Source organism: Ustilago hordei (assembly GCF_900519145.1).
Source record: "Ustilago hordei strain Uho2 genome assembly, contig: UHO2_contig_11, whole genome shotgun sequence".
Lineage (NCBI taxonomy): Eukaryota > Fungi > Basidiomycota > Ustilaginomycetes > Ustilaginales > Ustilaginaceae > Ustilago > Ustilago hordei.
This window is the reverse complement of record NW_024545272.1, coordinates 645,263-668,165: the sequence shown is the minus strand read 5'-3', so window position 1 is coordinate 668,165 and position 22,903 is coordinate 645,263. Positions and strand designations below refer to the sequence as shown.

The following is a 22,903-nucleotide window of genomic DNA, read 5'->3' as shown; positions in this document are numbered from 1 at the left end:
CATGTTGGCGGCAGCACATCAATCGAGCTGTTTCCCACACCAATCATAGGACTCTTAGGCCAGGGCTGCACCGACGTTGTCTTCACGCAGGTAAAATCTAGCCAGTGTCGAAGCAGAGGTCATCAGGAACGGGCCAGCCCAACTCCGCAATGTCTCCGAAGAGGCGGTCAGCAAGATCGTCCGCAGCATCCCACAATGTCGCGGATTCAGTTCAGGCTCCACCGGTGTCCCCTGTCAATGAGACTGTGACTGCATTGACAGCCCTCTTCCCCATCACCTCGCCATTTCCGGATCCAACGGCCGATGATACACTAATCCCGCCTTCCGACGTGATGCTGGAGCAAGAGCTGCTTCGAAACCCGGACAACTTTCGCTCTTGGACCTCGTATATCGACCACATCATCGACACCAACGTCGTCAAGCGTCCGCCGCCAGATGTCTCCTTCACCAAATATAAAGCTTCCTTGCTTGGACCACTTGCTAGTAGCTCCCAGCGCATAGCATTACGGCGAATCACCAGCATCTACGAACGTGCACTAGCTCAGTTCCCAACACGCTACTCGCTCTGGCGTGACTACCTGCAAAACCGGTCTCGTTTTGTCCTGGGTGAGCCAAAAGGCGGATTCGAAGCCAAACGTAAGCGCGACCTGCAAGCTGCTCGCGAGAAGATCGACTTCGGCTCCACCCTGGTGGACTCGCAGGAGGAAGATGACGACTTTGGTCCCGCCTACCGTGGAGGTCTCGACGGTGTGGTCGGGTGGCAGGAATGGAAGAGCTTGGCTGCGCTGTACGAGAGAGCGCTAATGTGGCTTCCAACAATGCCTCGTATTTGGCTCAACTACCTTGCTATGTTCTTGCATCCGCAATGCCCTCCCACGCTATCATATTCGCACGCCCGCCGCACCTTTGACCGAGCATTACGGACATTACCAGGATCGCTGCATCTTCGCATTTGGAAGCTCTACCTGCGATGGGCAGAACGTCGAGGCGGGGAGACATGCCTACGAGTCTGGCGACGATACTTGCGTGTCGACCCTTCGTTGACGGAAAGATACGTTTCGATACTGCTCGCACAGACGGAGGATGAACAACACACCGAAGAGGCGGAAGATGAAGAGGAGGCGGAAGAAGAAGGCCAAGGCCAAGGCAGGCGTACAGGTTCAAAGGCTCTCGAAGCGTCCAAGCTGCTTTTGGGACTCGCTCGAAGTGCCATGGATGGGTCGTACATCAGCCCAGAAGGCAAAAGCCCGTATCAACTCTTTATCGAATGGTTAGAGCTGACAGAGAGATACCCTGAAGAAATCGGTCTCGATCCAGCAGAAGAGAAGGAGTCTCTACATGACAAGATCAAATCAGCGGTAGCGACCACATCAGCAAATGGCAAGACCACCCAGCCGCAGAATCGCCGCGGCAAAGGCAAAGCGACAGCAGCAGAATCATCAAAGAAGCAGCCTACGTCCAACGAGACCGAGACAGATCCTCGCGATCACACCCGCCTTAACGTGACAGCCATCATTCAGAGTGACGGCTTGGACCGATTTGCGGACCAATCGGGTCGGCTGTGGACAGGCTTGGCGACCTACTGGATCAAGCGAGGAGAGTTTCAGGTCGCACGCGACACATTCGAAGCCGGTATGAAGGCAGTCAAGACTGTCCGCGACTTCACACAGATCTTCGACGCCTATGCAGAGACAAGCGAGAACGTGATCGCATTCATGATGGACGAGCTTGCCGATGAAGGGGGAGACGAGGATGCTGATGAGGATGACGATGAACAAACGAGGGAAGAGAAAGAAGCGGAATTGGATCGTCGCATGCAAGAGTTTGAGGAGCTGATGGAACGCAGGCCTTTCTTGGTCAATGATGTCTTGCTGCGTCGCAACCCAGATGATGTGCAAGAGTGGGAAAAGCGTGTCATGTTGTATGGTGACAACGATGAGAAGATCATCGAGACTTACCAAGAAGCGATACAGAAGATCAACCCACGCAAAGCCACGGCCAACTTCCATCAACTCTTCCTCAACTTTGCTCAATTTTACGAGTACGGGGGATCCGCTGGTCTCGCGAAGTTGTCAGCAAACGGAGAGGAAGAGGATGCAGCAGCAGCAGAGGAAGAGGTCGAAGGCGATCTCGAATCGGCACGCAAAATCTTCGAGAAAGCAGTCACCATTCCCTTCCGCCGCGTGGACGACCTCGCCGAAATCTGGTGCGAATGGGCCGAGATGGAGCTGAGAGACTCTAATTACGACGATGCGATCCGCATCATGGCACGCAGCGTGGCACCACCTCGCAACACGAAAGGCGTTCAGTATCACGATGAGACGCTTCCACCACAGACTCGGTTGTTCAAGTCGCTCAAGCTGTGGAGCTTCTACGTCGACCTGGAAGAGTCGCTGGGGGATGTCGAGAGTACCAAACGCGTCTATGAAAAGATGCTGGAACTCAAGATTGCCAATGCGCAAATCATCATCAACTACGCAGCGTTTCTGGAGGACAACAAATACTTTGAAGAGAGCTTCAAGGTGTACGAGCGCGGTGTCGAGCTGTTCATGTATCCTGTCGCTTTCGAGATCTGGAACGTCTACCTCAGCAAGTTTGTCAAGCGATATGGCGGTGCCAAGCTGGAACGCGCACGAGACCTGTTCGAGCAAGCCTTGGACAAGTGCCCCGCACGCTTCTGCAAGCCACTCATGCTTATGTACGGCAAGCTGGAAGAGGAGCACGGTTTGGCGAAGCGCGCGATGAAGATCTACGATCGAGCAACACAAGCCGTCTCTACCGACGACCGTTTCGAAATGTTTGTCTTCTACATCGCCAAAGCAGCGGCCAACTTTGGCCTGGCCGCGACGAGACCGATCTACGAACGCGCCATCGAATCACTGCCGGATCGACAGACAGCCGACATCTGTTTGCGTTTCGCAGATCTGGAGCGGAAGCTGGGCGAGATCGACCGGGCGCGTGCCATCTATGCACATGCATCACAGTTCTGCGATCCACGCACTCACACCGAGTTCTGGAAGCAGTGGAACCAGTTCGAGATCGAGACAGGATCAGAGGATACATTCCGCGAGATGCTGCGGATCAAGCGATCGGTGCAGGCGCAGTTCAACACGGACGTGTCGTACATTGCTGCTTCAGCTGTCACCTCTGCTCAACACAATCAGGCACAGCAGCAACAACAAGCACAGAGCAACGGCGCGTCAGATGATGTCGATATCAACGATCCCATGGCAAAGGTGGAAGCAGCCTCGAGATCAGCAACACGCCAAGCTGCGTTCGTTGCTGCTAGCAGTACTGCGAGCGGTGCTCGAACAGCCAATGCGGACAACGGCGATGGAAGCGAGAACAAGAACGAGGAGGTGGTTGGTGGCGATGACCAAGACGACGATGATCTGCTGTAGTGGCGAGACTATCACTTGTACGCATGCTTGCCTCTTTGTGGGCCGTTATGGCAATGTGACAATATGGGGCCTCTTCTGCCTCAGTCTGCCGCTTCTTTGATGATGCTGTGTTATTCTGAATGCTGTGATATTCATTGAGCTCTCAGCGTGAAAGATGATGGTCCACGGAAGTGTGATATCTGTCTGACGTGTCCTCTATGCGCTTCTTTCTGCTTCTTCTCTCCACAGCCTCTCTTGACACTTGGAGCTTGCCGCCCTGTGGCCGTGTGAAGGAAGGTTGCTCGGGACAGCCAAAGTGCGACTCGGGAAGGCCGAGTCAAATTTCCAGCCAAAAAAGGGTCTACATCGAGCATTCTTACCGCTTCAGGCTTTTTGGAGGCTTGGATGGCTCGAACGCAAGGCGCTCTCTGCAGCCACATCGCTGCCTCCAAAGCCACTTGACCAACTCGCAACACGTCCAATCCGAAGGTTTGGTTGGCTATCACAAGAGCACCTCACTACCATCACATCAACGCCGCTCTCTAACAATCATTTCTTCCCACGCTTGTACCGGCACATCCGAATCGTCTCGTCTCACCTGGGCTGCTTTCCCCACGATCTCTTGATACAAGGCCCACCGCTCCTTGGCTGCAGCAGGCGAAACACGGACCTTGATTTTGGTACACTTCATTTGACTGCGGTCCTTCCATTTGGATTGCTCCCTCTTTTCTGCATTGCTCCCTCTTTTCTGCATTGCTCCCTCTTTTCTGCATTGCTCCCTCTTCTCTGCATTGCGGTGATTCGCTCGATCAACTCTCAGTATCTTTCGGATCATCCGAATCATCATTGGGATACACTCTGACACGCCCTTAACAGCACGACTCATCACCGCTACTGTATCAGTACATTTCAGAACTCGCACAACGCCTGGGACCATCGGAGACGCCGCAACGGCCTCGATTTCGCATCTCTGGCAACCTCTGTATCCTTTCGGCTGAACAGACGGCAAGCTCGGACTTGATGCACATGGTGACAGTCCACTCAACTTGTCACCTCTAAGCAGTCACATCGCCGCAACTGCCCGACCCAAATTTACCGCTGCTGAGCGCCTCTTAATTGAACGGCCTTGGCGCCGACAGCCACCATGAAGCTTCCGGACTTACCAAGGTCGCGACAGCGTCCTCGGAAGCATCACTTATCACGACTTTCTTCGACTTCACCACGACCCACTGCTATCACAGATCGCAATGTCTTCTTCTTCCAAGTCGTTATTTGCACCCTCGTTGCCATCATCTTTGACGCATTCTCAGGCGCATCAGCTGCCACTTCGCCATCGCCGCTCACTACAGCAGAAGGCCGCGTCGATGACCCAAATATCAGCACCGCCACCTCACTCCACCCTCGAGATCTCATTCGACCCAGTCGAAACCACCAGCTTACATCTCCCGGATCCAGATTCCGTAGCATCCCATCGACACGGCCAACCTCTGTGTCTGATCTTGTTCTTGCCAGTACCGTCGTCCTCACAACAGTTGAAGGTGGTCTTTACGCATTAGACAGAGAGTCAGGCACGCAGCTCTGGTCACTCTCACCACATGCCAGCCACGAATCGGACTCGCTTCTCAGACCTCTGGTCACCGCACTCTACGGCAAAGAGCAGAAGTCCTTTGCCGAGATTGCGCAGGGTGGTCGCGCTTTCAGCTCTCCACTCACTGGCTCCTCGCCCTGGCTGGAGACCGGCGGCATCTATATTGTTGAACCATCATCAGCAGGCGACATCTACTTGCTCTCCACAGCGAATGGCAAAGGTGGTTCTCCCTCTCCAGCCAACGGCGAGCCAGGCAGCGTGCAGCTTGACAAGTTGCCATTGACGCTACCGCAACTTGTCGAGCTGAGTCCATTCTCGTTTGCCGGAGACGACACTCGCGTATTTGTCGGGCAAAAGCAGACCACTCTAGTTGAACTCAACATTCAGACTGGCGAGCTCGGTGCTGTCTTTGGTGGACGCCAGGCTGGTGTCTGGTGTGGTGCTCAAGCACACGACATGAACCCTCTGCCCGCATCTGACAAGACCGGCAGCTTTGCTGATCCAGAGTCGTGCATCGATGATGAGCCGACTTTGTCAGGCTCTTCCTCCAAATCCACCTCGCAGCTTGCTTACATCGGCAGAACCGACTATACCCTCAACATCCATTCGCGCAGCTCACCAGAAGCTCTGCAGACGCTCCATTTCAGCACCTTTACACCCAACGCAGGCGACCGCGACGTACAGATCTTGTGGACACAAACCGACCATCCCGACCATCGCGCCATTCTCGGCATGCCCGAGGAAGGCAGTGTTGTCTGCTTCAATCTGACCGAAGCTGATCGTCAATCCCGCCATGGCGCATCAGGTGAACGAGACACGCGAGCGCTATGGTCGACCGAGCTTCATGCCAGTGTCGCTGGTGTCTTTGACGTCGTCTACCCAGCACCGCATCTGCAGAACACCAAGTCGCTAAGTCGACCCATCTTGGTGCCACATCCTCCCATCCTCCTGCACCGTATCTTCCCGCAGATCAGCGATCATCAAGAGTCGGCGTTTGACAACGACTACGATACATCTGCATATGGCTCCGCACCAGCGCCTCGGCGTCGATCAGCATATCTTGGCATTGCCGGTGACAGCCTTTACGCAATGAGCTCGCATCGATTCCCACTGGTCGCATTCACATCAAAGGCTACTGCCGGGCTCAGTGACGGTTCGAGCTCTCATTCCGCAGATGCTTGGTCATCCAGTCTGCCATCCTCGCAACGAGACTGGGCACACGAGGGTCAGCGCAAGTGCGCTTCCTTTGGCTGCTGGCTCGGCAGCTACACGTTACAGGTAGACCCAACAGCCGAAGGAAGGCTGCGCGATTCGCTTCTCGGCTCCCATCCGACACTCGAGATTGATGGCAGCGGTCCACGTCTCAGCATCGGTGATCGACCCGCTTTCCTATCGAGCAACGACTCCAAAGGTGTACCAGGAGACGGTTCCTCCTCCGCCTCGTCGCAACCCTCGCGCGCTTCACCAAGCTCAAAAAAGGATTCTCCGCGATCCCGGAGGCCAGGCAGTCGAGACACTCCCAGTGATTCGTCGGATGACCCTGACGACACCTTCAGTGGATCAGCGCGGAAGCCAAAGCAGCAAGCAGCCACGCCTCCTCAAAGCTGGAAAGCACGTCTCTCACTTATCCTACTCCAGGTCGTCGGCGTTCTCGTCATTTCTGTGCTGGCGGGTGCCACCTACCTTGGCTTGCAGGAGCAAAGGGAAAGAGCAGAGAAACAAGCATCAGAGATCGCCAAGGGCGTGGTGTGGATCCCAGTTCTCAAAGAAGATGAGGCTGGATTCGGAGGCGAAGCGCACGCAGAGAAAGTACGCGTCGAAGAGGAACGCCAGCTGCAACAAGTTATCAACCTCTCCAAGAAAGACGCTGCTGCCGCTACAAGCACTTCTGCCTCCGCATCAACTTCAGCCGCCCGGCCTCGCACCGCTAGCGCAGATGCCAATGAAGATGATGACGATGATGCCGAAGATGGTGCGGACGGATCTAACTCCAACGCCAAGAAGAAGAACAATAACAAGCGAAGACGTCGTGGCAAGCGCGGAGGCGCTGCTGTTGCTGCAAAGGCAGCCAAAGCCAACGGCAAAGAGGCAAGTCCCGAAGCAGCGGAGAACGGTAAAGACAAGGACGATGACGACGACGAAGCCGAGGATGAAGCAAAGGCCAAGATTGAGAAGACATTGTCTCAGAACGGCGAAGCTGACGTCCTCGCTACACCGTCCCGACTTGCGAATGGCGTCAACGGCCACAAGTCAACCAACGGATCAGCAGAACCAAATGGATCCGATAGTGGATCGTCAAACGAGAACGAGCCTGTCACACCACGCAAACGCAGTCAGCACGTTGAAAGCAAGCCGAGCAAAGTAAACGGCCTTCGTACCTCTGTTTCAGCTCTTGGCGCCAGCGACAGCCTGCAGCGTGCGCAACAGCTCATGTCTCCTCAGCTCCAATCGCCTTTCCTCAACACGGGCTGGGGCGGCTTCGAGGAAGAAGATGCTGCCTCAGTGGGCAGGGCGGCCGCACAGATTGCTGCTACTGGATTTAGCCACTTTGCAGGCAACACATCCAGCAATGGCGTCAGCACGTCCTCGCTCACTATTTCAGACGAAGTGCTTGGCTACGGCTCTTCTGGTACCGTCGTCTTCCGTGGCACGTTCCAAGGTCGTGCTGTGGCGGTCAAGCGTCTACTGCGCGACTTTGTCCATGTGGCATCCAAAGAAGTTTCGCTGCTCGAATCGGCGGACAGTCACCCGAACGTCATCCGCTACTTCTACAAGGAGCTCACACCGAGCTTCTTGTTCATCGCGCTCGAGCTGTGTCCAGCCAGTCTGGCAGAGGTGGTGGAAAGGCCAGCGGATTACAGAGACTTGAGCAACTTGCTCGACCCCAAACGTGCACTGCATCAGATCACGTCAGGTCTGCGACATCTTCATTCGCTCTCTATCGTGCATCGTGACATCAAGCCTCAAAACATCCTAGTGGCCACCTCGGCGAACGGCAAGCATCTCAAGATGCTCCTTTCGGACTTTGGTCTCTCCAAGCGACTCGACGGTATGGCGCAGACGAGCTTCTCCCAGACAGTCAACAATCCTGGAGGCACTGTCGGCTGGCGTGCACCCGAAATCTTGCGCGGTGATATCAATCTCGATGCTGGTTCCGAGTCGGAATCGTCGATGGGCAACAACCCGAGGCCGGGCGCTAGTCGCGAAGAGAAGTCTCGTCTCACACGAGCCGTCGACATCTTCGCTCTGGGTTGTCTTGCTTACTATGTGCTGTCGAATGGTGATCATCCCTTCGGATCACGATTTGAACGAGAGATGAACATCATCCGCAAGCGTGTCGATCTTTCTCGACTCGATGGTCTTGGTGAAGAAGGTCACGAAGCGCAAGACTTGGTGCTCAAGATGGTCTCGCACGATCCACGTCAACGACCCTCTGCCGCTGAGGTTCTCACCCACCCTTACTTCTGGGATCCGAATAAGCGCCTTAACTTCCTTCAAGACGCTTCGGATCGGTTCGAGATTATGGAGAAAGATCCCCCCATGCCAGCACTCGTCTTGCTCGAGTCGAGAGCTCGCAATGTGTTGGGAACGGATTGGCACCGAAGATGCGACAAAATATTCTTGGAGAACTTGGGCAAGTTCCGAAAGTACGATCCTTCCTCGGTGCAGGATCTGCTGCGTGCTATGCGCAACAAGAAGCATCATTATCAGGATCTGCCACCGACGCTGAAGAAGATTTTGGGACCGCTGCCGGATGGGTATCTGATTTACTTTACAAGGAGGTTCCCGGAACTGTTCTTGCACGTTTATAACACGATCGTGGAGCAGCCTCTGATCAGGACCGAGCCGGTGTTTAGGGAGTACTTCCACTGCGCGGAGCCTGATCACTAGCGCCGCTCCAACTCTTCACAAGCTTTTGTCTTTGATTCGACTTCTCGGTACAAGACTCGTCTGCAAAGGTCTTCACTCCCGCTTCACGCCTCGATCATTATCACCATACAACCCAAACCCTCACGGCCCGCTCAAGGCTCGTCAAACTGTATTTGTATCTTTTATTGTTGCTGTCACCTGCATCTATGTATTCTCGTCATCAGGCCATCGATCCGTGCTCCATACGATGATGATCAGTTTTTCTACAGGGCCTCTAGCAAGTAGTCATACCGCTTCAAACTAGCCATCAGCTCGAGACGCTACGGATTGGTCTTTTTCTACCGCAACGACATTGTTTGCCCTTTCCATTTGCGTCATGGGACGTATCGCTCTACCTACCGTCTGATACGCTGGGACAGTAGCCAGCAACACTTCACTACGACGCGTCGCCGGTCCGTCTCATGTCCGACGTTCATGTAGCGGGAGCATACTGGTTTGCCGCGGACTGTCTGGTCCAGATCAGCGCTTTCGCTCTCCTTGCGATTCAAAGCAAGCTTAGGACACCGCATGCGCACACCGTATTGGAAGTGGTTAAAGTGAGGCGGAACTGCAGCGCATTGGCTGTACAGTACATGTTCTTATGCCTAGCAAACAACTTGATTGCGACCATTCAACATTACCAGAGAACAGCAAAGATACCGGGCGCCCTCGGCGTCGACGAGACTTTGTCTCTCCCCGGCCACGACGCAGGGTCGTTCCCTCTCGGCTCATCTGTGAGGATACACCCGCCATTGTCATTCGGCCACCTGCGGATTTCGTCCGTAGGTTATCCTACTAAAGTGTGGGGATTAAAGAATCTAACAAGAGTAAGCCTTATCGAGCATTGTCGAGACCTGACCAGTGAATGGGGCGGAAGTGGAAAGCATGTCGCCCAGGAAAAGAAAAATCGGAACTCGGCATCCGACTTCCGTCCGGTCGTTGAGATTTTTTGAAGAAACGCGAAGTTTTTTGGAAAACGTGAACGCAAGTCCAATTCGGTTGAACCCTCACACTCGTTAGCATCATCCTCTTGCTACTCGACCATCACCGCCACACTTCTTTCGTCTGGCCTTCGAACTTCTCGCATCGACGACACCTAAGTCGAAGCTCGAAGGAAAGTTCACACGACTTTTTCGATCTCGCTGGACAAAGAGAACCAACACACTGATCTGCCAGACCCCGACTGAAGGCCGGGACTCAACTTGAACCAGCTGCTGTCACAATGGCACCCTCAGCATCATCATCATCAATAACGCCCAACGCAGCGGAGCAAAAGTCTCGTCTGCTACGCTTCACAGGACATCGCAACTTCCGTCAACGACTCATTCTCGCCCTCGTCTCGCAGCGCCCCGTCCGCATCGACTCGATCCGACCTGATTCTTCTAGCCCCGGTATTCGTGATTTCGAAGCCAACTTCCTCCGTCTCATCGAAAAGGTCACCAATGGAACCCATGTTGAAATTTCATACACTGGTACTTCGGTCCTACTCAAGCCAGGCGTTATTGCTGGCGGGAAAGTTGTCCATGACTGCTCCCTGACAAGAGGTATTGGATACTGGCTTGAATGGATGGTCGTCCTTGCACCTTTTGCAAAGAAAGAGTTCAACCTCACACTGCGAGGAGTGACCAACATAGACGGCGATCTCGGTGTAGACACTATCCGAACTGTCACCCTCCCTCACCTCTCCCTCTTCCTTCCACTCGATTCGCTGTCGACACTGGCAAGCTCGCTCGAGCTCCGCATCGCAAAACGTGGCTCAGCCCCTTTGGGTGGAGGAGAAGTCCAATTCCGATGTCCTATCATCAAACATCTCACCACACTCAATTTTACCGCCCCTGGTCGAATTAAAAAGATTAGAGGCATTGCAATTTCCACTCGTGTCAGCCCGCAGATGGCCAACCGTCTGATTGATGCTGCAAGAGGTGTTCTCGGACGCTACATCCCCGATCTCTACCTCTTTGCCGATGTGTATCGCGGTGAAGATTCCGGCAAGTCTCCCGGTTTCGCCATCACTCTCCTCGCAACTTCAACGACGGGTGCAATCTACTCTGCTGAAGCAGCGTCTAAAACCCAAGACCCCGGTTTGCCAGAAGACCTTGCCCAATCAGCCGCAAGACTGTTGCTTACGGAAATCGCACAGAGGGGTTGTGTGGATAGAAGCCATCAACCGCTAGTGTTGTTGCTGATGGCTTTGAGTCCACAAGATGTAGCAAAGTGTACGATGGCCGCTCCTACGGCGAATGCGGTGCAGATGATGAGGGACATTAAAGAAGCGTTAGGGGTGAGCTTTAAGATTTCCCCCGCGGACAATGGCGCAGTTGGTACGGCAAGCAATATTGTTGATGCAGAGGAAAGCGAAGACGATGATGAGGATGAAGAGGAGCATGAGGAGGTAAAGAGGAAGAAAGAGGTGTTGCAGAAGATCACCAATCCTGATCAATTCGCTGTAAGCTGTGTCGGCATCAACTTTGGCGGATTCAAGAAGGTCGGTTAAGTGGAGACCAGTAGGTGCGACCACTGACAGCACTGTCAGAACGTCAACTTGTTCGTGTTGTCGTTCTTATACCCTCGCTTTCACAGATCGCGATCCAATGCAGTGCCTTTCCACATTCTAAGCTTGTGCGAGCGTGTCTGTTGATCTAGCCTATGAGCACCGTAATGAGGTCCAACATCACGTTGTCCACGACCGCAAAAGCGTTTTCCCGGTCGCTTTTTCTCTGCTACTCTCGCAAGATTGTCTGTTGGTAACCCAGTAATCAAGCGTCCCCAGAGGAAAGAGATGCAAAAAGCGAGCCAAGAACAACACGACAAGCAGCAATGACGGAAAAAGGCAAAAAAAAATTCTCCCAACGTGGGGCTCGAACCCACGACATTCAGATTAACTCCGAGACATACTCGGAAACCCTTGATTAAGAGTCTGACGCTCTACCGACTGAGCTAGCCGGGATGGAGTTGTTCACTAGGTTTAGAGGTGCATATAATTACCCATATATTGAGCTTAGTCCGATGTTATCGGTTGGATCGAAGATTCGGTTAAACCGGCTGTCAAACTCAAAACTGGCCTTGCAGCAAGAAGAAACAACACTTTTGCCGAGTTGCTTCTCCAACCTTTCTTCAACATCACCACAACAACGACACCAAGCAACAGAGCAAGCATACCCAACACGCTCTGAAACATTTGAACTTCATAGGGTCTCCTGGCCAAAACGACGTTGCATCTCTTCCACTCAACTTCGGTCGCGACGTTTGCGGTGCGTCGAGGGTTCACAGTCCGCAGCGAATACTACAGCAGCAGCTTTAAGCTGACAAAGCACTCAGCATCGTACTTCACTACTAGCCACTCGCTCCATCGTTGTGCCTTCACAAACATGTCTGACGTACTCGTATACTCCGGACCAGGGGTCTCCACCTCGGCCCTCCACCACACGCTCAGAACCCTCCGCACCCTTCTCTCCACCTACGACGTCAAAACAGTCGATGCCCGAACCCTCGCCCTCGACCCGTGGCAGAACGGCACAGCCCTCGTAGTCCTCCCTGGCGGCCGAGACCTCCCTTATGTCTCTGAATTAGCTCGACCGTACACTCGCTCCACTGAAGGCGCATCGTCTTCGTCCTCCATAGGCTCGGAACGCACAGCCTGCCGCGAGATCAGATCGTTCGTCGAGTCGGGTGGAAACTTCCTGGGCATCTGTGCAGGCGCATACTATGCTTCGAGCCACTGTGCGTTCGAAAAGGGCACAGGAATGGAGGTGGATGGCGAAAGACCGTTTCTGAAGTTCTTCCCGGGTACGTGCCAGGGTACGGTCTATCCTGGATTTGTGTATGAATCGGACAAGGGCGCAAGGATTGTTGATATCGAACGCACGATCGGGTCTGGCGGGGAAAAGGATCAGTGGAGATGTCACTACAATGGAGGTGGAGCATTCATAGATGCTGACAGATATCAGGGCCAAGGAGTGGAGGTGCTTGCTCGATATGTTGCTATTCAACCAGACGAACTGCATCTGGATATCGACCTCAACGCTTCGAGCAGGGCTCAGCGTCGAACAGACTATTCGGGACAGGCGGCTGTAGTGATGTTAAGTGTTGGATTGGGCAAGGCACTGTTGTTCGGAACACATCCCGAGTTTCCTCTTGTGCTAACGTCCACTCCAGTATTGCAGGCGGAGAACAGCCAAGAACAGAATAACAAGGAGGAGCGAGACCAACAGCTGCGGGTCCACGAACAGCGAAGGCTGCAGTGGATGCACGAGCTCTTCACTCATCGACTTGGACTGCGGTCGGAGCTTCCGCTGTGGGCGCTGCCTTCCGCCAGCGCTGCTGCTGCAACAGCAATCAATTTAAGTGCGATAGGTACGGCTATCGAAACTGAAGAGCCTAAGCTGCTGCCCATCTACCTCGCCTCCTTCGGCGATGATAACGATTCGAACAAGATCGTCGACGAGATCCTGCAAAAGCTTGCGGCAGACAAGTCGTCTGGATCTGTCTCGCATCTGCAAGGCTTTGAGAACTGCGATGCTCTCCAGACTGCAAACATCGCCAGCATCAAAGATTCAAACGACGCGATGCATTTCTCCATCGCCGACGCGAAAAGCACCCGCGAAGCACAAGCGCTTTGCACTTCAGCAGACTACGACGCATTCTCAAAACCCATCATTCCGACTACCACCGATGCAGCACCAGAAGAATCAACCCCTGACAAAGAGGTAGACCTAGACTCAGTCCCCAAATACATCCTCGCCTGCAAAAAGACGCGCCCAACCACCGACATCTTGCCCTATTGGAACATCGACGAGTACGAAAAGCATCTCACTCACTTCCGCAATATCAACCTTCAAAACGAGCAGAACAAAGTTCCTGGCCACTGGTCTACCTGGCGTCCACCATATGACCCTTTCAACCCGTTCGGCTCTTCCTCTTCCACCACTGGGTCTAGTGCAGCAGTGAGGTTCGGTACGCCAATGCTGTACACCCAAATGGTAACCTCAACCCAGACAATGCTGGATAAGAACTTCAGATTGCTTTCAGCTTTGCCGGTGGGAACAACTTTCTTCGCGACGCAACAGATGAGTGGTCGTGGACGTGGTGGTAATCGCTGGATTTCTCCTAAGGGATGCTTGCAATTTTCAGCGGTGTTCAGAGTACCTGTTTCGATGGCTAGCAAGACTGTTTTCCTCCAATACCTCTCCGGGTTGGCGGTGGTGGAAGGTATCAGGCTCGCTCTCGGAGACTCTGATGCAGGGAAGAGGGTGGCAGGTAAAGTCCGAATCAAGTGGCCGAACGATATCTATGCCGAGATCCCAACCGTCGGCTCCACGGCAGGAGGGGAACGAGCCAAAACGGCCACTTTCGAACTGGACGGCAAACGCTACGCCAAGCTCGGCGGCATCCTCGTCAACTCTCAATTCAGCGGTGGCAACGAATTGGTTCTGATCTCTGGTTGCGGTGTGAATTGTCTCAACCCTCGCCCAAGCACTTCGGTCTCTGATCTCATCTCCATTCACAACACTGCTCACCCAGAAGCAGCACTGGAACCGATCACGCAGGAGAAGCTAGCTGGTGCGATACTGTCCACCTTTGACTCGATCTGGAAAACCTTGATGGAGCACAGTGGAGACTTTAGGCCTTTTGTTGAGCGGTATAGGGAGATCTGGCTGCATAGCGATCAGGAAACGACTCTCACTCAGGATGCGATTAGAACTACAGGGAGCGGGGAGGAGAGCGTGAGGATTGTGGGTATTTCTTCGGACTATGGATTGTTGCAGGCTGTGCCTAGGACGTCTAGTGTAAGGTCGAGTGATGGGAAGGCTTGGGGAGGGTCCGAGGATGCAAAGAGGAATGGGATTATTCAATTGCAACCTGATGGAAACTCGTTTGATATGCTGCAGAATCTGGTTAAGAGAAAGGTCTGACGCACGCTCACGGAGCAATTCTCTAGATCTCCCATGGAAGCATTGCAATGGCATTCATCAAAGATATGCAGTCTAGTGAGTGTATGTCTGGACTGAAAAGTGAACAGTGCCAAGTTCAAGGGTCGCGGATAGCAGCAGACACTCACACTTGAACGATATGGCGGCGAGTGAGGGGTTGGGAGCCTAGGATGGCCTGGAAGGCAAGAGTATGCGGTGGAAGCTTAACTTAGCCAGCCAGCAGAGAGAGACAGGCGACGTGGAATTCTGACTGTGGAGGAAAACATGCCTTTTTGAGGGCGTCTGTGCGTGAAAATCCTCAAATTCAAGCTGTGAGCTGCGCCTGATTCGAGGCGAGATGCGTGGCTGTTGATCCTCTCCGATCCTTCTTGCAGCTGACAAAAAGCCAAGACCGCTCACGACATCCTTGTCTTCCATCATCATCATCGCCACACGTATACCCCATCTCGACACGCTCGCTTCGGACATACGCATACACACTGGCATCAGCATGTCGGCGGCCGTGGTAGAAGATGCTCTTGCACCCACACTTGAAAACATTCTCGATCAAAAGACACTGAAATGGCTCTTTGTCGGAGGCAAAGGTGGAGTAGGCAAGACCACCACCTCTTGCTCTCTCGCCATTCAACTTTCCAAAGTTCGCGAGTCGGTCCTTCTCATCTCGACCGATCCTGCGCACAACCTTTCCGATGCCTTCGGGCAGAAGTTCGGCAAAGAAGCAACCAAAGTCAACGGCTTTGACAACCTCTCTGCGATGGAGATTGACCCAAACTCTAGCATCCAAGAAATGATCGAACAATCAGACAGCTCCGGTGGTGCGATGGGATCTATGATGCAAGATCTCGCATTTGCCATCCCTGGTGTCGACGAAGCGATGGGGTTTGCTGAAATCATGAAACACGTCAAATCGATGGAATACAGCGTTATCGTCTTCGACACCGCCCCTACCGGTCACACTTTGCGTTTCCTCTCCTTCCCTTCGGTCCTCGAAAAAGCGCTCGCTAAATTCTCCACTCTCGGTCGATCGCTCGGTCCGATGCTAGGCCAATTCCAATCCATGCTCGGAGGAGGCGCCAACAACCAAGAAGACATGTTTGCCAAACTGGAAAGCATGCGTGAAGTCATCACTGAAGTCAACACGCAATTCAAGGACCCCGAAAAGACAACGTTTGTCTGCGTCTGCATCGCAGAGTTCCTTTCACTCTACGAAACGGAAAGGTTGATCCAGGAGTTGACGCAGTACGAGATCGATACACACGCGATTGTGTGTAACCAGCTACTGTATCCGAAGAAGGATAGCAACTGTCAACATTGCAGAGTGAGGAAACAGATGCAGGATAAGTACGTGGGAGAGATGATGGAGCTGTATGCGGACGATTTCCATATTGTCAAGATGCCACTGTTGACGGAAGAGGTGAGAGGGACGGAGAAGTTGAAGTCTTTTAGCCAGTTTTTGATCGAGCCTTATACACCTCCATCCGAGTAGAAAGTATGGGGTTTGGAGATGCAATGTAGCTTGTTCGCTTTTGGTATCTCGACACGTTACAGAGCTCTTGGCTGTAGCCTGTGTGACGGAGTGTTGCGTTTGCAGTATGCTGTAGTGGTTGCTGCTCAGCGAGAAGCTGTCAGAGAATGATGGAGCGACTTGAGCAATGTTACAGCTAGGTAGCAAACATACACGACGAAAGGCGAGATGCACGCTTCCATCTGATGGCACGAGATCTCAGTTGTAACTCAGTCAGGGCCCTGTCCTCGCCTCTGCTGGATCGGAGAATTTCGAGCTCGCATTTTTTCCCGGCTCAGCTGTCCTTTGTCTCAGAGTTGAATTTAGATGCGCCGATTCAGAGGCCACAAGCAGGCACTCTCACAGTCAGGTGATCTAAGTAAAAAGGCTTAAATTTTTTGAGGTGCAGGATGCTACTAAACATAATGTATATATACCTTAACAGATGACATGTTTACTCCTCAAGTCACACCTTGTACCACCATATGTGGGTTGCCTTCATGATTGTTGTCATGTCAACACTTCATAACTAGATGTCATACCCACATACCTGCTGTGTGTCCTGGCGTCAGGCCTCATGTGTAAGCTGCATGTGCTATCTCATGCTTCACATCCACCTCATCTTTACTTGCATTTTGGGTCACCCTGGCCTTCCAGCATTCAATGCTCCAATCTGACATGTGGCTCTCCAGAAATGTCATAGTTTCTTCAACTCCCCCTCTCAACGACATTTTCAATCCTATCCTTCTTGATACTTTTGTAGTGTCAAGTCCTTTCAGGGGTTTCATGAGGATGTCCACAACATTGTTGGCCATCCCAACATATTTGATTGATAGGTCACCTTCTTGAATGTGGTCCCTAACAAAGTGGTATTGGGTGTCAATATGTTTTAGCTTCCAATGTTTAGCCAGGTCCTTGCTGACCTGTATACATCCCTGACTGTCAGTGCATAACACTGGCTTGACTCCTGCTATTCCTAGATCTCTGAGTAGGTACAAGAAGAAGAGTGCCTCTCTTGCTGCTTCTGATGTGGTGACCAGTTCTGCCTCCACTGCCAACAATGCCACACATTTCTGTATGTGTGATTTCCAGCTGACTGGACATCCATACACATATGTAACTGCTCCAGATGTACTCCTTCATCCATTCATGGGGTCTGAGGCCCAATTTGCATCAGTATATGTAACTACTGGTTGTTCTGCATGCCTCCTGTGTGTTCCTCTGAGCTCTAGGCAATATTCACTCATTTGATTTAAGTACTTTAGTAAGTGCACTGCTGCTCCCCATGCACTGTTGATCAGTTCCAACATATATCATGCTAAGACCCCAACTGCAAAAGAAATGTCTGGTCACACTGTATTGGATACCCACAGTAGCTGCCCTACCAGCTCCTGATATTGCTTAGCTCATTCTGGGGTGCACTTGTTTCCTCTGGCAATACCTGCAATGCTCTGCATTGGTATCCATGACTTTTCACTTGGCCTCTCCAACCATTTGTTCACCATACCTTTGATGTATGCCATTAGATCGAGTGAAATCTTACTTTGTTCCCTCTCTCAAGTGATCTTGATGCCTAAAAATTCCTTAACTGGTCCATTGTCCTCCATCCCCCACTTGTCCATGTTCTCTGCCTTGGTGCAATCAACTTCCTTCCTGCTCAGTGATGTGATGAGCATGTCATCCACATATGCAGTTAGTATTGTGAGTCTGTTGCCTGTTCCTCTTGAATACAGGCATGGTGCACTTGACATACAATGAAAGCCAATCTTTCAGAGGTGTGAGTCCAGCTCTATGTTCCACTTGTGACCTGATTGTTTTAGCCCATAGAGTCCTTTCATGAGCCTTAGCACCTTTCCCAGTGGCACCTTGGTTCCAACAGGCAGTTTAAGGTAAACATCATGGTGTAGGTTCAAATTTAAGTAGGCCTGCTTGACATCAATCAAATTGACCTCCCAACCCCATACAGCTATGATTGCTAGCACTCCTCTAATAGATTGGATGGGTGCCATGGGCACAAAGATCTCTGTGTAGTCTATGCCCTCCCTCTGTGTGAACCCTTGTGCTACTAGCCTTGCCTTGTACTTCGTGGGGACCATGTTGTCAGAGGTCGCGTGCCTGAAACCTGAGGTCTGTGGTAGTATTGATACTATTACCGATTCTGTCAAGTTATGTGACAGTGCTAATGGTATTTTGATTCCTAGTGAAATATGTGACAGAGTCATCTCTGTCACTGTTCTCGTTGGAATCTGTAGTTGTATTGATGTTATGACAGATTTTGACTGACCACTGTGGACACTCCATCCAGAGGTAGCTCGGCACAATCAAAATATGATATGACTCTAAGTGAACTTGATGTTGACACCAATGGTCTGGTGTGAGTATGGATTGATGACATCAACATGAGTGTCCAGTGTGTTGACTAACACTTGAGGTGATCCCCAGACTGCAGTGGATGACTGCCTTTGGTTCTATCATTATCTGGACTGCTGGTTTGCTAAGAACCACCTTCAGATGTCAGGGAGTGGTGATACAACACACATGCTTCGATGAGGAGCAATCTATTGATTACTACTATGCTGACTATGAACTAATGATACTTATTTGTTTGAAGTAATACTAGTTGTTATGGTGTGTAGAGTGGATGGGGATCCACTTGACCATTTGTGATGAGAAGGTATGACTATATATCTCTTCACAGCATCACCAATGACACTGCTCCTGCTCTCTCTCTCCAGAGAGTACCCTCTTCGTCGAGTACTGTACAGGGATCTCCAAGGAGGCTCCTCCTCCATATCAAGCCTTGTCCCTCCTGTCTTTCCTGAGCTGTGTCGACTTCATTGACACTGCTCCTCCTCTTCATGTCCCTCTCGCTGGTGTCCTTTACACAGCTCTCCTTCCTTTGGCTGGTGACAGTTCTCCTTTACTCCTGTCCTGTGGGCCCCTGAGTGGTAACCAACTGTGTGTCACTGAGCTCGGTCCCTCTCGCATGTGAATTGTCATATGGACATCCTTACTACCAATCTCTGCAGAATCTGCCACATGATCTTGCTTGCTGCAGATTCTGGTGGGATTTGTGATATTGATGATGCTTGTGCTGATTTTGCTGTGATCTGCCATAGAGCTGATTCTACTGCTGATCTCAGTGAACTCTGTTGCAGCTCCTACAATCTACCCGATCCCATGATTCCTGCGCTACCTTCATATGAACTTCGGTCTTTCCTCGTTCTGCGCACCCAGGCCCATGACACATGTTTGCATCCGTTTTGATTTTGAGTACCCAATGCATGTCGACTGTGTTCATGCCGCATGGTAAGTCAGTGGTTTCCCATGTGCCCATCGCTTCTAGCCCCTCCAATTCTTTGCACATCGCTTCCTCCCAGAAGCTCCTGTCCTCTCCAGTCAATGCCTCATGAATGGTTGGGTTGAGGTTCTTCTCCTTCTTCTGAAGCCCTGCTGTTACTAACCCAAAAGAGGTTTGTGCTTCATGTTTCAGCTCTTTGGACTCTTCCTCTCCCAGGATTGTCTCCATATTCATGTGTTCGTCCAGGGGCTCTTGCTCATTCTCATCAAAGAGGTCCTTCTCTGTGTACCCCAGGTCGGCAAGATCCTCCTCACTGGTCAGGATTGGGGGTGATTGGATGTCCACTGGTTTCCATTTGGTTCAGTCCGACCAACATTGAGTTTCCATGAACTTTGCCAAGTTGCTCCAGAAGACATTCAGACTATAGTCAGGGCTGTAGAACAGCCACCCCTTTCTCTCCAAGCTGTACCCTATGAATATAGCCAGGACTGCTCTCTGATCCAGTTTCTTGTTGTGTCTCTTGGCTTTCGGGACATTCACCCATGCCAAACACCTGAATACACACATGAGACATATGAAATGTTCCAGCAACTTTCTGAACATCAGCTGATAGGGGAACTCTCCATCAACATTGGGAGTTAGATTTACCTTGAATGCTGCTGCCCAGATCACATATGGCCAAAAACCCTTTGGTAGGTTCCTCTGTATCAATAATGTCTGCATCTTCTCACCTAAGCTCCTGTTCATTCATTCCACTTGCCCATTTTGCCTGCTATTGTATCCCACAGTAGTCTGCCATTCTATGCCCTTCCTGAGCATCCATTCCAGTGCCTCATTGCTCTTCCATTCAGTTCCTTGATTGGATCAAATTGCCTTCAGTGTCCTATCCATCTGTGTTTCTAGGAATGAAACAATTCTCTTGAGCTGTACAAATGCATGACTCTTTTGCAACAATGGTTGTATGTGCACATACTTGCTATGGTCATTGACCAGCACTAATATGCATGTGTACTCTGTCACATGGGATGAATCAATGATTAGATTGATGTGAATGAGATCCAGGGGCCCTGTGGCTCTTTTGCCGCTACCTTGCCCCATTCAGGTGACCATACTCTTGGATTGTATACATGGCTCACATGTCAAAGCTGTGTTTGGGTCCAATGCTACTACAGGTTCACCTCTCAATTTGTCAATGATTGCCTTGGACTTGTCTCGACCTGGGTGTCCCAGTCACTCATGCCAGAGCTGTTTTGTGGAGACTTTTGGTCTCCATTCAGCTAGCTTGAACTCTTCATCAACCCCTTCAAACAGCAGTGTTGATGCAGCCATCATGCTTTGTCACCATGTATCGCCTCATATCTCTAGTAATCCACACTCACAATTCTTTGCTATCTTTAACAGCATGCCATTTGCTAAATGTATTTGTCCCCCTTTAGGGTCTAGGGTCACACATGCTCCTTCATCCATCAATGAGTTGGTTGACAATAGATTGATATTGAGGTTGTGAACATAAAGAACATTTTGGAGTAGTATCTCTCCATACTCTGTTGATATGCTAATGTCCCCTACAGCAGTCACTTCTAAGATTTCGCTTCCAGTGGTGTATACATGCTTTCTGCACTTTCTTGGATGGATCAGCATGCTGTAGTCATTAATCATATGGAAACTTGCTCCCAAATCCAGGACCCAATGGGTCGATTGGTCCAATTTGGGGAGCCTTGGCCAACTTGGGGTGAATGAGCACCAGACTTCCTATTTAGTCTTGGCAAGGGGGGAGTTCTCAGGAATGGTGACAGAGGCATCGCACCTTCTGGTGCCATGTCCATAGTGTCTGCACACCCAGCAGTGGATCCTCCTCAGTTTAGTCATAGCCTTTGGACTGTCACCATCCTGCTTGTTGCTGCCAGCTGTTTGAGCATTTGCTTGTTGGGGATCCACCTTTTGGGTGGAATGCTCTCAATTGCAGACTGGTGCATGGTCAAGGCAGTGGTGAGAGCATTGAAACTGACCTGGTGAATGGTGGCAACCATCTCCTTGTAAATGGGATGTTGGATTGTGCACCTTTGGAGTGCTGCATATATGGCATCATCACCAAAAGGTGCTCCCAGGAGGCTTGTCTCCATCTGCATGACTCTAATCTCTTGGATTAGCTTTTGTGTGTCAGCATTAAACATCTTGACTTCATTGAGTTGGGCAAGGAGTGTGATTCATTGTGAGGTCCTAGTGGCTTCACTGGTCAGACCCTTTTCAATCTTCTTCCAGGTTTGGTGGAAGGTCAAGTATGTCTTGCTAATGTTGAGCAGTAAATAGAGGATGTTATGCTCTCCTTTGGTATCTAAGGTGCTATGTAGGACACCTGCCAGAGCATCAACAAAGGTTCTATTCCATTTTGCATGATTACTGTCATACATGCCTTCCAAGTGTCATATGGCATGAGGGACAACTCTAAGGGTGGCTTTGATAAGGGTGCTCCAACTATAATAGTTTTGCAATGTGAGTTTGGGAACTGCCTCCATGATCTTGGCTAAGGTATGGTAGTCATACCACTCATTGTCATTGTTGGAGTCTGACCCTTCTTCGACTTCATTGGTCTCAGTCTTGTTGCTGTCAGTGGCCTTGTCATTGATCTGTACTTGTTGGGCTGCCTTTCCCTTTCTTCCTCCTTTTGTCCTCTTAGTCGCTTCACTGGCTTGGTGATCTCCTTCCCCTGCCATGGTCTGAATGTTGTGGGTTCGAGCCCCACATTGGGAGCCAGTTGAATTTAGATGTGCCAATTCAGAGGCCACAAGCAGGCACTCTCACAGTCAGGTGATCTAAGTAAAAAGGCTTAAATTTTTTGAGGTGCAGGATGCTACTAAACATAATGTATATATACCTTAACAGATGACATGTTTACTCCTTGAGTCACACCTTGTACCACCATATGTGGGTTGCCTTCATGATTGTTGTCATGTCAACACTTCATAACTAGATGTCATACCCACATACCTGCTGTGTGTCCTGGTGTCAGGCCTCATGTGTAAGCTGCATGTGCTATCTCATGCTTTGCATCCACCTTGTCTTTACTTGCATTTTGGGTCACCCTGGCCTTCCAGCATTCAATGCTCCGATCTGACATGCGGCTCTCCGGAAATGTCGTAGTTTCTTCAACTCTCAGTTATGGGACAGAGGGCACTTGCCCTTACGCGTCCTAGTCTCCTATCCCCTGCATCGATAACTGGCGCTGTGCAAGAATCCTTTTCGAGGTTGTGGACCAGGCATCGTGTGTGAGATCAGTGTTGAAGAAGATGG

At 51.3% G+C, this 22,903-nt stretch overlaps 5 protein-coding genes and 1 non-coding gene across 6 annotated transcripts; 5 read left to right on the top strand and 1 right to left on the bottom strand.

Annotated features, from left to right (window-relative positions):
• Positions 1–149: 149 nt before the first annotated feature.
• On the top strand, positions 150–3,401 carry UHO2_05040 (uncharacterized protein; the record flags this gene model as incomplete). The annotated part of the gene is made up of 1 exon (XM_041557571.1): positions 150–3,401. One exon carries the CDS (start codon positions 150–152, stop codon positions 3,399–3,401), a length of 3,252 nt encoding a protein of 1,083 aa, XP_041413505.1.
• A 1,123-nt stretch (positions 3,402–4,524) lies between these two features.
• UHO2_05039 (uncharacterized protein) lies at positions 4,525–8,859 on the top strand (the record flags this gene model as incomplete). The annotated part of the gene is made up of 1 exon (XM_041557570.1): positions 4,525–8,859. The coding sequence occupies one exon, from the start codon at positions 4,525–4,527 to the stop codon at positions 8,857–8,859; it is 4,335 nt and encodes a 1,444-aa protein (XP_041413504.1).
• Positions 8,860–10,099: 1,240 nt separating this feature from the next.
• On the top strand, positions 10,100–11,371 carry UHO2_05038 (uncharacterized protein; the record flags this gene model as incomplete). Its single annotated transcript, XM_041557569.1, has 1 exon — positions 10,100–11,371. The coding sequence occupies one exon, from the start codon at positions 10,100–10,102 to the stop codon at positions 11,369–11,371; it is 1,272 nt and encodes a 423-aa protein (XP_041413503.1).
• A 349-nt stretch (positions 11,372–11,720) lies between these two features.
• Positions 11,721–11,824, bottom strand: tRNA-Lys(CTT). Its single transcript has one exon. It is a non-coding gene; the product is annotated as a tRNA-Lys (tRNA).
• A 421-nt stretch (positions 11,825–12,245) lies between these two features.
• UHO2_05037 (uncharacterized protein) lies at positions 12,246–14,789 on the top strand (the record flags this gene model as incomplete). The annotated part of the gene is made up of 1 exon (XM_041557568.1): positions 12,246–14,789. One exon carries the CDS (start codon positions 12,246–12,248, stop codon positions 14,787–14,789), a length of 2,544 nt encoding a protein of 847 aa, XP_041413502.1.
• Positions 14,790–15,297: 508 nt separating this feature from the next.
• UHO2_05036 (putative arsenite translocating ATPase (ASNA1)) lies at positions 15,298–16,293 on the top strand (the record flags this gene model as incomplete). The annotated part of the gene is made up of 1 exon (XM_041557567.1): positions 15,298–16,293. One exon carries the CDS (start codon positions 15,298–15,300, stop codon positions 16,291–16,293), a length of 996 nt encoding a protein of 331 aa, XP_041413501.1.
• Between the last annotated feature and the right edge of the window lie 6,610 nt (positions 16,294–22,903).